The 15952-nt window shown below is 45.0% G+C and overlaps 1 protein-coding gene and 1 non-coding gene across 2 annotated transcripts in view; both read right to left on the minus strand.

The window, feature by feature from the left end:
- LOC132244871 (AP-2 complex subunit beta-like) overlaps positions 1-9380 on the minus strand; it is a 31424-nt gene extending 22044 nt beyond the window's left edge. Inside the window, exons 1-4 of the mRNA XM_059717534.1 lie at positions 9359-9380; positions 8523-8682; positions 6535-6682; positions 4392-4487 (exon numbers count right to left, since the gene is read on the minus strand). Coding sequence (XP_059573517.1) covers positions 4392-4487; positions 6535-6682; positions 8523-8682; positions 9359-9380 — 426 coding nt within the window. The remainder of the gene's footprint in view (positions 1-4391; positions 4488-6534; positions 6683-8522; positions 8683-9358) is intronic.
- A 5930-nt stretch (positions 9381-15310) lies between these two features.
- LOC132245275 (Z30 small nucleolar RNA) lies at positions 15311-15408 on the minus strand. Its single transcript, XR_009457099.1, has one exon. It is a non-coding gene; the product is annotated as a Z30 small nucleolar RNA (small nucleolar RNA).
- Between the last annotated feature and the right edge of the window lie 544 nt (positions 15409-15952).

Below are 15952 nucleotides of genomic sequence, written 5' to 3' on the forward strand. Positions count from 1 at the left end.
GCCTAACGGATGTCATCCTCGACTTTGAGGGACTGCCACCACCGATGACATGGCACCCCCTGCCTAACCACCTTCCTCTTGCTCCTCCCAGCCCCTTTCAGGCTGGAACTCTGGCAACCTGCAGAGAACTCACTGCAAAACTGCAAAATCCTTGGGTTTCTCTGCTAAAATGAGAAACCCATGTTTTACTCCAGTAAGGAGGGAAATTCTTGTTTTACTACGTTTTTCTGTGGGAGACAGAAAACCCAGCTCCCTGCTGATTAGCACCACAAAGCAAACTTGGAACTATGGAACAGCAGCTTCAGTATCTATGGGGTGGGTTCACTAACTCTATGGCCAGAGACCTCTCTTAGATTAACTATGGCTAGAACAATTTAAAGACTAACTGGCTTGAAACCTTAGCTTTAAGCACCATTACAGGGTAAGACTGGATGCTAGAATGCTCTCTGTGCTAACAGAATATCTAGCTAGTAGAGCTATATTCATTAGCAGATAGGAAAATCAGGAAGACAACGCTCTGAGGGGTACTAGCAAAGGATGCCACACCCAAGAGCTATAAATGGCTCAGATGCAACAGGGCCTAGAATGAGGTGTTAGCAGAGTACATATAAAGCCTCATTACATAGCCAATGATTAAACCTGAGGAACAGACTGCTCAAGGCAGTGTATAAGCAGCCACCATAAATATATTCACAGAGCATTCAGTAGAGAGACACAAACATTATAGGGTACAGACAATATCTACGTAGGTGGATCTTAGACTTGAGTGAGCTAATAGTCCCCTTCAATCTTGAAGTGCTTGGGGGTGGTAAGGAGGAACAAAGGGGATTAAACAGCAAAATCAGAAGCTCAGTTTGAGAACTGGCAAAATCTCATGGACAAACCTCAGGCAGCAAATAAATCAAGTCTGTGACATTTGGCTCAAGTGACCAGGAACCTCCTCCCAGCCAAGAAAACGACATTTTTCCAAGTGTAGCATCCTACTCAGTGACAGCACTGGCAACAGGAAGAGGTAGAAAAGGGGCACACCTTTAATTGCATACTTGTCCTGGCCTTGCACTGAAAACAAAAGGCTACCTAGAAATGTCTCTTACAGAGGCACACAGAATACCAAAGGTGTCCTCCTCAGCACTGCTCAGTGTGTCACACCATTAAGACAGCAAGAAAAATACAACCTGGAACCTTGTAATTGAAAGGTGTCTGCCTTGATAACAGGGTGCTCTGATCTCTTCTCTTGCTTGCTTGGGAAGCCATGATTTGAGGTGTAAGAAGCCATCATTTGAGGACTGTGAAGCTGAAAAGCCTCAGGGTCTCCAGGCTACAAATGTTGTGCAGATGGACTTTTGGGCTGTCTGTTCACTTGGGATCTCAATGAGTTCCACAGGCTCAGCCAGTAAGGAAGACATATCCAGATGAGTTATTTCATCTCTTCCCAGATGTTCAATAGCAACGATGGACATGAAGCAGTTCTACAACTCCACTTTGCTCCCTGATTTCAAACAAGGTGAACTTTTCATTCTTCCTACTTGACCTTAAAGGAACATGGGTTATAATTGTACTAAAACAGTATGATTTCTTTTCAAAGTAGCTGCACAAAGCCTAGCTTGCCATTAGAAATATTTTTGCTTGCAGTCCAAACAATGCAGCGGGGCATGAGAACTTAAAAGTGAAATTGATGAAACCTCATTGTCCAAGTGCTGAGAACTGCACCAGGAACAGAACAAGCAAATTAATATGGGTAATTCTGACCCATTGAACAGTCTGCAGAATGCTCTCTTATGCCAGGGATAATATCCTATGTTTACACAGTACTGATCTGTACCATGAGGAGCTCTTTATAAGGGAATTGTTATGGAAGGACATGCAATTCTACTTTGACTCTTGGCAAGATGCATCTCGCCATATGGGGGGAGTTTATTATTGTGGGACAGGCATTTGAGAGGGTTCTGCAGGCAGACTCCATACAAAAACATATCAGTTCAGAAATGATGTGTGTGTGTGGCAGACTACTGTGCAGTGCAAAGGTAGAAACCAAGCCAATATGAAAAGAAGCAGTTTCCAGCTAGGGGGTATTCAAAATTGCTGCTGTTCTACAGAAACCAAACACAGCCCAGTAAAGGTGAGCCCAATTCTGTAAATTGTACTGTAAAGATCCCACTCCTGCAATTATTTGAGAACTTTTGCTGATGTCTCTCCAGAGGAAGTCTTACTGTGAATGGGATTTGACCCCTCCTGCCATGTCCCCACACCCCCCACACCTACTGTATTTACTACATTAGCTTTGCTACTTGCACTCAGTGTCTTGTTTAGCCTGTCTACTCTAACCTGATGGGAAGTTTTGGGGCCGGGCTGATGCTTCATTTGTATCCCTATGACGATAGCTGCAGGTGGCATGTTTCTCTTTTGCCTTGCAGAGAGTTAGCCAATACACAATTCCCTGTACCCCTGACAGATAATGCATGTGCTCCCAAACTAGAGGAATGCATCCCAGCCTCTAATCGCAGTGGATACAAATATATTCATGAATCTACTCTCCTAGAACAGACACAATTAGATGAAAGGCAGGATTCCTGCAGGCGGAGATGAGGTTCCCTGTGAACTTTCCATCAGGAGCTCCTGCTGGCTCTGTCCTGTGTCAAAGGAAGATTTTTAAGCCATCGAAAACTTGAGAGCTTTGATGGCTCAGAGAATGAGGAGATTCCTCCATTAGTTACAATCCATGAAGGAAATGGCCTCTAATAAACTCTGTTGCCCTGGGAACAGGTATCTATTAACCCAGAGACAAGAGTCCTCTTACATGCTATAGTGGATTGTTTTGAGATTGCCTTCTTTTCAAGCTATCGTTAGAGAAATAAACAGACCTTAATTTTCAAAAGCAAAGTCTTCACAAGATGCTAAAAGTAAAATTAACTGTTTATTAGGACGTGCATTTTTATGGTAATATGGTAAAGAATTATCACTGAAAATAAGCTAGGCATCTTATTAAGTCCTTACATATACTGGACATGAGTCTCACAAGACCTGATGTGTGAGAGCAGGCAAGAGGCCTCCTACAGCATCCTGATATCTTAGCAACCTGATTCTGTGGAAATCAGAGGGCCCGGTTAGCTCAACTGCTGATGTGGAGGGACTGGAGTGGATTCAAGTAAGAGATTTGGAGAATACTAGCCTGTAAATGCATCACCTCCATATTTGTTCAAGCTCCTTTACAGAGGTAGCACTTTCTGCCTCAGGAGCCCAACTGTTTGCTGTTGCTGGTTTTTAAACAGTCTCCTCCTCATTATTTGACTAGAAAAGATTCACCAAAATTAGAAATGCAAATGGGCTGGCAGGAGATTACCTCCTCTGCTGCCTCCGACATGTGGCGGGAAGTCCACAGAGGTAAAAATCTTCAGCCAAAATCTATTCAGACCAGAGGAACTAGGTGACAGCAAGGCAGGAGGCAGCAAATGGATCATATCCCCTAGAAGAAAGCAAATGGTGCAAATCTGTGTGTGGACACTTTAGTTTAAGGCAGGTTTGTTTTGGGTTCGCTTAAATATGCTCCCAAAGTCAACAGCGACTTGAGCTAAATTTAAACAAGTTTGATTTAACCTGAAGCATAAGTGTCCACATAGTACTTTGCATGAGTTTATCTACAGTGGCTTAAGAAGCCAGGACTTTACACCACAAGTCCCTGCTCTCTTCATAGATCTGTCCAACCCTTGAGAAGTACAAGTTTGCCTAAAAATAGTAAACTAATATATTGCCTACTGTTTTCCTTTGAAAATAGTTTCAACCTTTAAACTGAAAAGGAATGTTGAACACTGAAATAAATCTAGAAGTTTTACAGACCTTTAACACAAAATGATCTGAACACTAAACGATCTAAAGGGCAGGACGAGGATGGGGGACTTCAAATCTGAATACTGAAAAATAACAAATCTTCAACACTTCTCCAAGCTCTTGTTCAAACGCATCTGGGGCCATCGACCATTTTAGAGAAACATTTTTCTGCTTTTTTATGCAATAAACACGGTCTCTCTTTTCCCTTCCCCAAATGCCAGCTCACAGCCATTGTGGGTAATTGTCATTATTCTACTGAAGCCAGTGGAGTGATGGCAATTTATATCAGCTAAGAATCCGCCACAACCTCAAGATCCAAGAGACTCATAAGACCATCCCCTCTAAGGCACTGAATTGAAAGTCACGATTTTCATGTTCCATCTTAGACTCTGGCACAGACCCATGTATAACCATAAGCAAGTCATTCAATCTTTAAGACAGGGATAAGGAGCCTTCCCCACCATGCAGGGTAGAGGAGGGAAATACATCAGCGTTGCCAAAGAGCTCAAAAATTGTGCTGTTGCACATGTCATAGCGAAGTCTAGAAACAAATGCCAAATACTTACCTCAACCTTGATGGCACATCGTCCAATTGCTCGCACAGCCTTACGGACAAAGTCAACATCCACCTCAGGAGCATATTCCTTGAGTTCTGCCAGAACCTGTTGGGCAGCATCACACAAAACCTGAGTTGTTTGGGTCAGGGAGTGAAGGGTAACATTTCCAATGACTCTTTCACTTCTAACCAAGCTTGGTTATTAGACTGTAAGTGGAGCTATAGTGTCCCATGGCAGAGAGTACAGTAAATACAATTCAAGTTTTATATTTAAACTTAATCTAAAATGTCCCCTCCATAACTGTAGGTGCAGGTATTAAATGAATATACTCCTTTAACTCCAGGAGCAGTCTCTAGATTCAAACTCTGAACTCCACCTAGAGAAGGGCTGCCTAGAATGAAGCAGCAAGATCAACTTCACTGTGGGTGAAAGAAGAATGACACAATCTGACCTATTTTCAAATTTCCTTGACCAACTTGTTAGCACAATCCATCCTTTATTTAGAAGCAGCACCAGAGAGTATAGGAGAAAAAGGGGAGAAGGGAGCTAGTGCTGTCCATTCCTTTATAGGCCTATCACAGAGGTGTGCAAAGTCTGGCTGGCTGTGGAGTCCATTTCCCAGCAGCCCCTGGCCACATGGAAACCAGCCCCAGCTGTGCTGGCAGGGCGCATGGCAGGGGGCTGTTCTGGAGCCGCTGGGATTTTGTGGCGGGGCAGCTTGGTGGGGGCCAGGGCAGAGCTGTGATCTGCAGACTGCCCACTGGGCAGGAGCTCGCAGGCAGCGCATCGCGGCTCTGCCCTGGCTCCTTGCAGCGGTGACAGTGTGGTCCCGAGCGAGGGCCAAGGCACGATCTGCTGCCTACACACGCCTGCCAAGAACATGCAGGCTGAGACTGTGGCTCTGCCCTGGCCCTGACCAAGCTGCCCCTGCTGCAAGATCCCAGTGACACCGGAGCAGCCCCCTGCCCTGCCGCACGTCCCGCCAGTGCAGCTGGGGCTGGTCTCCATGGCAACTGTAGCCTTGGTATCACAGTGAGCTGTGGCTGGGGTCTCCATGGAGATCAGCCTCAGCCATGTGGGCAAGGGCTGCTACCAAATAGAGTCCAGCTACCAGCTAGATCTGCCATTTTGCACACCCCTGGCCTATCAGTCTGATGCACGGAGATGCATGAATTCTGGGGCACAACAGCAGTCCTTGCGGGTAGATGCATAAAGGTTCTAGGACACTTTGCCTAAGAGAAGCAATTCTTTCTTGGGAAAATTTTGGGTTGACATTTTTTTTTTAGTCCTAGAGATATTTAAAATACAAATGGGATGTGTTATTGTATAGTATTACTACTTCAAACTCATCTGCTCCTCCTCATTTGGAAGCTGATAATTTAACCAGGTTCAAAAGGGGATTGACCAAATTCATGGTGGATAGGTCCCTCAGTGGGTATTAATGCAATAGAGTACAAATTCAAAGTTAGGACAACCTAGGACCCTGAATGCTGGAAGCAGTGAAGAGAGAGGCGCAGGGGAGGGATCATTTGAGATACTGTATGTCCTGCTTAAACTCTTCCCTTTAGAATTTACTCTGTTACTATGAGGGACGAGATATTGAGCTAGATGGATCTGTAGTCTGACCCAGCAGAGCATTTATATTCTTGTTTCTCATATGTTCCATGTGTATGAAAGAGCTGATGTGAATTGGTTATGTCACAAAGGCGTTGCAAAAAAGAAGAAAAACATTTGTCTCGAGAATTTGTGCCCACTTGCTCTTTGCTCGCTGCTCTTAAAGCTCTCTCATGCAGACTGGCTCTTTGAGCTCACAAATATTGCCAAAGAGAATGGACACACCATGGCATTTCAGCAATGTAGTAACAGGACAGAGAAGATGCACAGCATGAACAGTCAAGAGTTTCCTAAATTTTAACCTCAGCTCTGCTGAGACCCAACTACAAAAATGTAAAACCCAATTAACAGGTGTGCTGCTCCTGCTTTTAAGTAACTAAAGAATATACTGTGCTGAAGGGAGCATTGATTTGCTGTCATTTCTTGCACAGTAGTTGAGAACAATTTAAGGAGGTATCAATTCGTACATAAATCCTCCTTCACATTGTTTGCCATCCCAAGGATGCATGCAGGGCTAAAAGCACCTTGAGGAGCTGACCTGGGCGATGTTTGCTTGAGAGGCCAGGCGGATCATGATGTCCAGCTTTTCCAGTTTGACATAAATGGGGTCATTGTACTTCACAAAGAACACCTTGATTTCTTGCTTCAAGATCTCAGGCCTGGAGAACACATGAATCAACCCAAGCCTGAAAATTAAACGGCTTCCTATTTCACACACAAGTAGTTTAGTTTTTAAATCAACTTCAGCTTTTGCTGGGAATTCACTGATATCAGTTCAGCACAGATTTGCAAACAGATGCGAGAACAGTTGTTCAAAAAGAAATCACAAAGCTCTAGTGGCAGAGCGATGCTTTCAAAATGTACAGTTCAAGCTGCCACCGTCTATCTGAAGAGTACACAAGAATGGACTGGTTTCAAAGAAACCAACCACATGCCCTCTAATTCAGCAGAGCTCCATGTTCATGAATCCCTTCTATTGGTTTAGATTCTTTACTTTACTGCATGGAGGGAAGGGTCCTTCTGGCTGTCACTATGACAGGAAAAGGAAGAAAATAATAGTGTCCTAGATCATCCACTTAAAAAACCAGCTGGGGAAACCAGCATGGGTTTGTGGCGGGCAGATCGTGCCTGACCAACCTAGTCTCTTTCTATGACCAGGTTACGAAACGCCTGGACACAGGAGGAGGGGTGGATGTCGTATACTTAGACTTCAGGAAGGCCTTCGATACGGTATCCCACCCCATACTGGTGAACAAGCTAAGAGGCTGTGATGTGGATGACTGTACAGTCCGGTGGGTGGCGAAGTGGCTAGAGGGTCGCACCCAAGGAGTCGTGGTAGATGGGTCGGTCTCAACCTGGAAGGGTGTGGGCAGTGGGGTCCCGCAGGGTTCGGTCCTTGGACCGATACTCTTTAATGTCTTCATCAGCGACTTGGACGAGGGAGTGAAATGTACTCTGTCCAAGTTTGCAGATGACACAAAGCTATGGGGAGAAGTGGACATGCCGGAGGGCAGGGAACAGCTGCAGGCAGACCTGGATAGATTGGACAAGTGGGCAGAAAACAACAGGATGCAGTTCAACAAGGAGAAATGCAAAGTGCTGCACCTAGGGAGGAAAAATGTCCAGCATACCTACAGCCTAGGGAATGACCTGCTGGGTGGCACAGAGGTGGAAAGGGATCTTGGAGTCCTAGTGGACTCCAAGATGAACATGAGCTGGCAGTGTGACGAAGCCATCAGAAAAGCCAATGGCACTTTATCGTGCATCAGCAGATGCATGACGAATAGGTCCAGGGAGGTGATACTTCCCCTCTATAGGGCGCTGGTCAGACCGCAGTTGGAGTACTGCGTGCAATTCTGGGCGCCACACTTCAGGAAGGATGCGGATAACCTGGAGAGGGTACAGAGAAGGGCAACTCGTATGGTCAAGGGCCTGCAGACCAAGCCCTACGAGGAGAGACTAGAGAAACTGGACCTTTTCAGCCTCCGCAAGAGAAGGTTGAGAGGCGACCTTGTGGCTGCCTATAAGTTTATCACGGGGGCACAGAAGGGAATTGGTGAGGATTTATTCACCAAGGCGCTCCCGGGGGTTACAAGAAACAATGGCCACAAGCTAGCAGAGAGCAGATTTAGACTGGACATTAGGAAGAACTTCTTCACAGTTCGAGTGGCCAGGGTCTGGAACGGGCTCCCAAGGGAGGTGGTGCTCTCCCCTACCCTGGGGGTCTTCAAGAGGAGGTTAGACGAGTATCTAGCTGGGGTCATCTAGACCCAGCACTCTTTCCTGCTTATGCAGGGGGTCGGACTTGATGATCTATTGAGGTCCCTTCCGACCCTAACATCTATGAATCTATGAATCTATGAAAACCAAAAACTAAAAAAAGTCTTACTGGCTGAACACTCTTGTGACAACTAGTCAACCATTTCATCACAGATGCATCTAGAGCTTAAGTCTTCCAAGTAAGCTTGTACATATCAACCAGCACCCTTTCATTGCACCCAAGGAGGGCAGCACTCCAGTCTTTACCTTTTCTGCACAATTAAGTTGATATTCCTCAGAGCAACATACTGAACTTCAGGTTCTCCTGACAGCAGCGTTACAAGCGGAGGAGCTAGTTTCTTTAGCAGCATGTTGGAGTAGTCTGAGTCCTTGGGTAAGAGCTCCAGGAACTTCATCAAGACTTTCACTGCAGAGAGTACCACTGCCGAGTTGGCATGAGACAGCCGTGGAGTCACCCTCTCGCAAATGCCAAAGAAGAAACACAAGAAATGTTTTTTTTTAAGATTATTTCAGAACTCCTTCCATAAGACTTCACCTGAACTGAGGACATAAAGTTGTTTCTGTTCAGAAGAGAAACGGCTGAAATCAGGTGTTTGTTTCATGCAATGGTGCATATTTACAAAGAACCATCCAAGTCTTGTTTTCCTGAACACAGAAGGAACAGAACAAGGAAGTGTCACTGCTCACATTGCCAGGACTTTCCGCTCAGCATTTATCCCCAAAAATGGAAATGATACCAACCTTCTTTGTAAAACTCCTGGAAATCTATGAAACAAAGTGCTATACAGGTTTCCCTCGAGTTATGCGGGTTCTGTATATGTGAATTAGCTCTTATACGATGACCCTTTTTATACCCCAAATTCACTATATGTGAGGTAAATTCACTCTTATGCGATCAGCATAGGCACACCCCCCCCAAAGCAGGTAAGTCTGTGGGGGGAGGGGAAAGGGCCATGGGACTAAGGCCCCACTTACCCCAGCCCCTGTTGCAGCTGCTCTGGGAGCAGCTGACACCAGCTGCCTGCAGCCGCTGGGCTGCACTGTGCCCCGAACCCCCCAGGGCTCCACCTGTCCCCACTCACGCCAGCTCTTGGGCTGCGCCATGCCACGGTGCAGGCAGGTGGTGTTGTCGGCTGCTCTGGGGCTGCTGCAGCAGGTGTTGGGGTGAGTGGGGAAAAGTGGAGCCCCTGGGGGGTTGGGGCATGGTGCAGCCCAGCAGCTGCAGGCAGATGGTGTTGGCTGCTCCTGGGGCGGCTGCAACACAGCCCACAGCGTGGAACAGCAACACAGCCCCATATATCATTTGTGGACCTCATCTTCCAAATCATAGACCGGTGATTCTCAAACAGCGTACCGTGGCACCCTGGGGTGCCATTAGATTCTTTTTAGGATACTGCATGGCACGCTGCACTATTAGGTGTAAAAACACCTGTAAAATTCACAAGATTTCAAATAGGAACCCATAAAATCAAAACCATTCTGACCTGTTGTGGTCTTTCGAGTTCTTCTATTGCAAAAAATTGCTCTGCTACTTTTCCCATCAAGAAACAAGTGACGGTAAGAGCTGGCGGGTGCCCCAAATTTAACAAGGGGTGCCCTGAATCTAAAAAGGTTGAGTACCACTGCCCTAGACACACCCTGCATCTTAGCGCGTCTCTTCCTCTCAAAGATTGTTTCTTTTCTTCCACCCCTAAGATTAGACTAATGCTGCTGCTCTTGGTTCAGCCGTAAAGTTAACAGAAGCAGCAGCTGAGAAGCAGTAAGCAAGTCTTGGTTAGTTTCAGTCTGCTCTCGAGGGAGCACTCTGGGCACGACTGTGATGTCCAAATGCCTAAGTGTGGGAAAGGCAAATGTTAGTCTCTATCTCCCTGTGCCCCTTAAAGATTGTGCTTGTACTGTACCTTTTGCGTTACCTGTCCTTAACTCAACAGTTAGGACAGGATGATAGTGATCAGGGCAATTTACTTTCACTCCAGGTCTGTTTCGGCTGAGCTAAACACAACGCCAAGTGCAAGTCTACTGCAGGACAGAGTATTTTGATTCATGAAGCCTGGAAACACCTAGAAAAAACATGGAAATATAGCATTGCCCAGATCAAATCAAATGTAAACCCCTCAAGCTTACCAATCTTGGCAACAATCCCTTCAAGCAAAACTGTAAGTGTTCCAAGAGAGGAAGTTGCCACAGTCTTTTTAATTATCAAACAAGCCCAGCCTACTTTCCACTGCAATCTTCTTGCTGACACATTGCTTAGGATTTTAACCCAGTTGAAAGAAGATTCAGATGTTTTGCTATATACAAGGCCACAAGGCCTAACACCATCCAAAAGAGATGTAATGTAAATTTCTTCCCATGCTTCAGTTTCATTATATTACACGCAGGATTTGGCAGTGTGGGCCAGAAATGCTGGCTGATGTAGTCTGGCAATGAACAGCAGCCAACCCCTGGTACTTCAGAGAAAGGCCAGACACCCAAGACGCACCCACCTGACTGTGCAATGCCAGAGGAAAATTCCTTGCTAAACATCCAAGGAGACCTTTATGCCTTGAAGATGAACACGTCAGTCCCTTATTATTTTTGCTCACGTACCTACAAGTGTCATTAGCAGTCATTAAATTAGCTTGCCCTTATTTAAATGTAATCACAGCGTGTGCCTTCACAACACTGTTAGCAGATCCAAACAATATCTGACTGTTATTTTAGTTAGCAGCACAGCTTCCACCATCCAAGTGCAACCTGGTCTAAGGCTGCCCGTCCCTGGGGTGAACAGACATTTTGCTGCCTTCTGGGCTGGAGCTTGCCCCACACATGCTGTCAAAGGCAATTTCCCTAGGTATTTCATATCATTTGGTTTCCCAACCAAATAAAAGTACGGGGAAGCTCAGGTGAGGCCCAGCCAGCTTGGAGACAGGAGCTGGGACTCACAAGAGGCAGCTCTTCCCAAGCGCTGCAAGGGAAATCCAGCTTTCTTCTGCAAGAGGCAAAACTTCATGAAGAGGTGAATGTTTTTAAGGCTAGGAAGAGAGGTGCTCTCCTCGGCAAGGGCTGACACGTGGGGGGCAGGCTCAGCCCCGCCCTGCATCAGCGGGAGGCCGCAAACCGGGCCCGGAGCCTCCTGGTTTCTCATCCAGCAGCTCTGTTACATCCTTGGTAAGGCTCAACACCATTCACCGCTGCTAAGGCTGGCTGGTGTATGCCTGGTAAGATTGACAGTGGATGATATCCAGGCCTTGGAGAAGAAACTGGTTGCAGCTACTGCAAGCCACGGGTAAGTTATAGACTAATCTTACACAGTGGTACCCAGCCTTTTTGCCCTGCAGGCCAGACAGACAGTGCTCCAGTGAATGGGCCCAATCCAGTTTGAGGGACAGGCAAGGCAGGGCTTGGTCCAGCTGTGTGTGGCGGGGAGAAGGGGGTTAGGGAATAGCCCAGCCTTGATCTGAGCCCATAGGTGTGGCTCAGCCCCAGTCTGGCCCTGGGGGGGGGAGCATGGCCAACCCCAATTTGGTCCACAGGGCTTGGGAATTTGGCAGCAGGGGAGGGGTGACAGTATTATTTGCCACTGCTCCCTCACCACCAAATTTGCCAACCCATAGGGAGCCCCCATGGGCCAGATGCCATGGCTCCATGGCCACATTTGACCTGTGTGCTGGAGGTTGAACACCCCTGATCTAACACATTCAACATAGAGCTTTTGCAATGCTTTGTGGCAATGTTCCAGGTTCTCTCTCTTCACAGATGGTTCTGTGAAATGAAACCATCAGTGTTAGAGGTGAAGAGCAGGAAAAGAGGGAAGGTCATAATGCACTTTAAATATAAATGAACTAGTGAGTCTTGTAGACTTCTTGTTGAAGTTAATTGCAGAGCTGCGTGGCTGGAAACGTGTAAGGATAGTTGGTCTCTGACCTGTTCAGCACTCGATGTCATTTCTGAGGCTGGTACCAAGGGAGATTGATGGCATCAATTATCTGTTCAGATGAGCAACTTGCCTTATTCAGACAGCAATGAATTTTGGGTACTGCTAACCTGAGCCTTCTGAAACACAGATCCCTGGGTGAAAGGTTCTGTTGTCTCTTGTCCTAAGCTCTTCTACCTCAGAAATGCAGTAAACCTAGATCTAAAATTTTCAAAGTGTTAAGAATTGCTATATTTCTCAGGCAGGCCAAGTTATACCTTCCTAGACTTATTTGCCTTAAGAATCTGGCTGATCCTAAATAGCTCTGTAAACATGTCATACTTGTGTAACAGGGAATTTTTAAAAAGTTAAACACAATTGCAGGGGGTTGAAAGGGACCTCAAGGGCCATCCAGTCCAACCCTTGTCCAGTTGCAGGATTCACTCTTGCTGAACCATCCCAGTTGCCTTTTCTGGTAAGCTTCCAGTGAAGGAGATTGTACAGCTTCCCTAGGCAACTTGTTCGCTCTCTCTGCTTTTATAAGTATGGAATGCAGAATTACAGAATGCAGTTCAACAGGGAGAAATGCCAAGTGCTGCACCTAGGGAGGAAAAATGGCCAGCACACCTACAGCCTAGGGAATGACCTGCTGGGTGGCATGGAAGGACATAAGCAAAACATCTACATATTTAAACAACACTGATACATTTGCCTACAAGTAACACAGTTAAAAAAAAAAAAATGTAAGTTAACTTTTCAATGTGAAAACTGTGGACCCTCCATCTTCTGCACAAGAGGACCTATATCAACTGACTCCTCAGTTAAGGCCAGTCGAAGTGAGCGAGTGAGGGCCTCATCTGTAAGTGAACATAGATACTGAGATTTTATAGACTTCATTGTAGAAAAGGCACTTTCGAATAGGTACGTACTGCCGAACTTTGATACAATCTTTAAACCAAGGTCCCTTAAATGTGGAAAGCGATTCTCTGGTATAAGTTTAAAAAAGTCCTGGCCTATTTCTCGTCTACCAGCTAAGAATGGGTCAGCTTGTAGATTGCACAGCTCAAGCTGTATGTTGGAAGACTGATTTTCAAGCACAGATCCAAGTGGGTTGTTGAAAAGCATCGGTGTGTTTTTCAGTAACTCCAATTCAGTAAAGCGATTGTCAAATTCTTTCACCATAGCATCTACATTGGATGAGAATTCCAAAAAGTTTACACCTTCAAAATTTTCCATTTCTTTCTCCAGTTCCTTGCAAGATGGGAAATGTATAAGATCACCCTTTTCAAGAACAACCTTGAACAGTTTTAGCTTTCTACGAAACCCATTCACACATCCAAAGAGGTCTGATATTGTATTATTCTTACTCTGCAACTTTAAATTTAATTCATTTAAGTGAGTGGTAGTATCTGTCAAGAAGGCTAATTCGGCCAGGAACTGGGGAGACAAAAATCTTTCTTCAAGCTCTGTGGTGTCAGTTTTCACTTGTTCTTTTAGGAACACTGGAATTTCTTTTCTGAGAGCACAGAACTTTATGAGAACCTTACCAGCACTTAGCCAACGAATTTCGGAATCCAGAGGTAAATCTCCATACACCGACTGCATTTCTTCCAAAAATGAGTGGAATTTACTGTTTAACAAAGATTTATTTCCACCACAAATAAGACTGGTAACCTTCACAGCACCTTTCATAGCTTCAGCTTGTTTCACCCATTTCCCACACAAAGATTCTTGGTGAATCACACAGTGAATCATGGGGCATGTAACACCAGACTTCTTCAGAAGATCTGATAATCCAAATTCAGAACCGATAACAGCCCTACCACCATCTGTGGCAATACAGGTACATTTCTCAAAACCGCCATATTCACTCACACTCTTCTGAAGAGCTTCAAATATATCTGTTCCCTTTGTAGTGTCATGTAATGAGACACGAGACAGCAACTCCTCCTTGACTGAGAAATCTTCCTCCACAGTTCTGATAAATATGAAAAGCTGACTTGTATCAGTTTGGTCAGTGATCCCTGCTAACGATAAGGAAAAATAGCGACACTTTTTGACATTGTATAATAACTTTTCACATACCTGATTGCTCATATCTTCAATTCTTTGGGCTACTGTCTGATGAGAGAGTGAAACTGTTTCAAAGTTTTTCACCATGTTCTCATCCCCAAATGCCCTTGCCATTTCAGTTGCACATGTTTTCACTAGATCCCCATCACTGTATGGTTTCTTTGCTTTGGCTAACTGCAAAGTTACTGCATAAGAAGACGCAGCACTTGATAGCTGTTCAGTATAATCCACTTCCCAATGTTCTGGAAATCTATTATTTTCTTCCTTAATTTTCCTCTTCTTTGACACATGCTTTGCCATCTTTACTCACGCTCACAAAGCAAAACAAAAGAGAACACCCCCCATACAGTTTTTTTGAGCACCTCACTACTGTGCAAAGTGAACAGCGTGTCAGCAGAAAGAGTACAGAGCATACACAAATCCACACTATGTTTCCTAGTAATGCTTCCTCTTATACTTCACGGCATGTGTTCATTTATTGCACTGGTGAGAACTATCAATCGCTGTTCCTCAGAAACACACCAATAATACCAATGTAAAGGTAATAAAACTCCTGTGTTTTTTCCTATGTTATATATTTTTCAGCCTTCAATTATTCCGTGATCTTCCATAAAGTACAAAGAGAGATAAGTGGATGTGAAGCTGTCAGCCAAGCCTGAAAAAAAAAAAAAAGAACCGGATAAGAATGTAGTTTAGAGACCTCCAAGGACTATCAAACAATTGCTCTATTTCCACTACAACTGGGTTTCTTACAAATAGATTAAATGGAACGGCAGAATAGTTGAAGTTTAATACATCACCCTCTATGACAAAAAGAGCAACTAGGAACCTCTCGTAGCCTCAGAAATAATGGATTGTTAAGTGAAGACAGTGGCCCCAACATTATTGACAGTACCAATATAGCTTTTGAATAAATGTTTATACAAGAACTTCAAACAGAATTCTTCCTATTTTTTCCACGAATGGTTTCCACCATATTGCTCGATGTCTGTTTAGATACATTGGTCAGAGAGATTAAAGGGATGCATAAAAATCATTTAGAAGCAGATGAGACTATAGCCTCAACTAGCTGAGAGAGAAGATTATGTGATCATACCCTGGTCAGAATCAAGACACAACATCTTGGTAATACCAGGTCAAACTATACTTCACTCATCATTGCTTTAGGCACATCTTATTTGCGTCCAATAGATAAACTACTTTTACAGGCAAAAAAATACCATCATCTGAAAGGACTCTTAACTCTAGGGCTGGAATAATCCTATGCCTGTCCCCTGAGAAGCCACTTTCCAGGATTTTTTCCCTTCCAGTCCCTAACAACTATGAAACTATAATTCATTTGGGGACCTATATACTTTCCCCACAGTAATAATTTTGTTTACAAGAGTGCCCAAAACATTTCTTTTAACAACCTGTTAATGCTTTCCCTGGACAAGCAAGGCAGGAATGACCAGATTTACAAACATTAAAGAAAGAAATACTGGCAAAGTCTGCCTGTGCCTTGGTGCATCTTTCTACACCTACACCGCAGACCCGTGACCCGTGCGGCACATCCTTATTAAAGGGGGCTCTTTCCCCTGCAGTGGCAGTTGCCAACGGGTTGTGCAGCAACTTGACGGCACCTCGAGATCCTGTGCAGGGCACTGCGGTGCCACGCAACGTGAGCACTGCTAGGTGCGCAAACGTGACTCTCAAGACAAACCGGGAG

Source organism: Alligator mississippiensis, chromosome 14 (genome assembly GCF_030867095.1).
Source record: "Alligator mississippiensis isolate rAllMis1 chromosome 14, rAllMis1, whole genome shotgun sequence".
NCBI lineage: Eukaryota > Metazoa > Chordata > Crocodylia > Alligatoridae > Alligator > Alligator mississippiensis.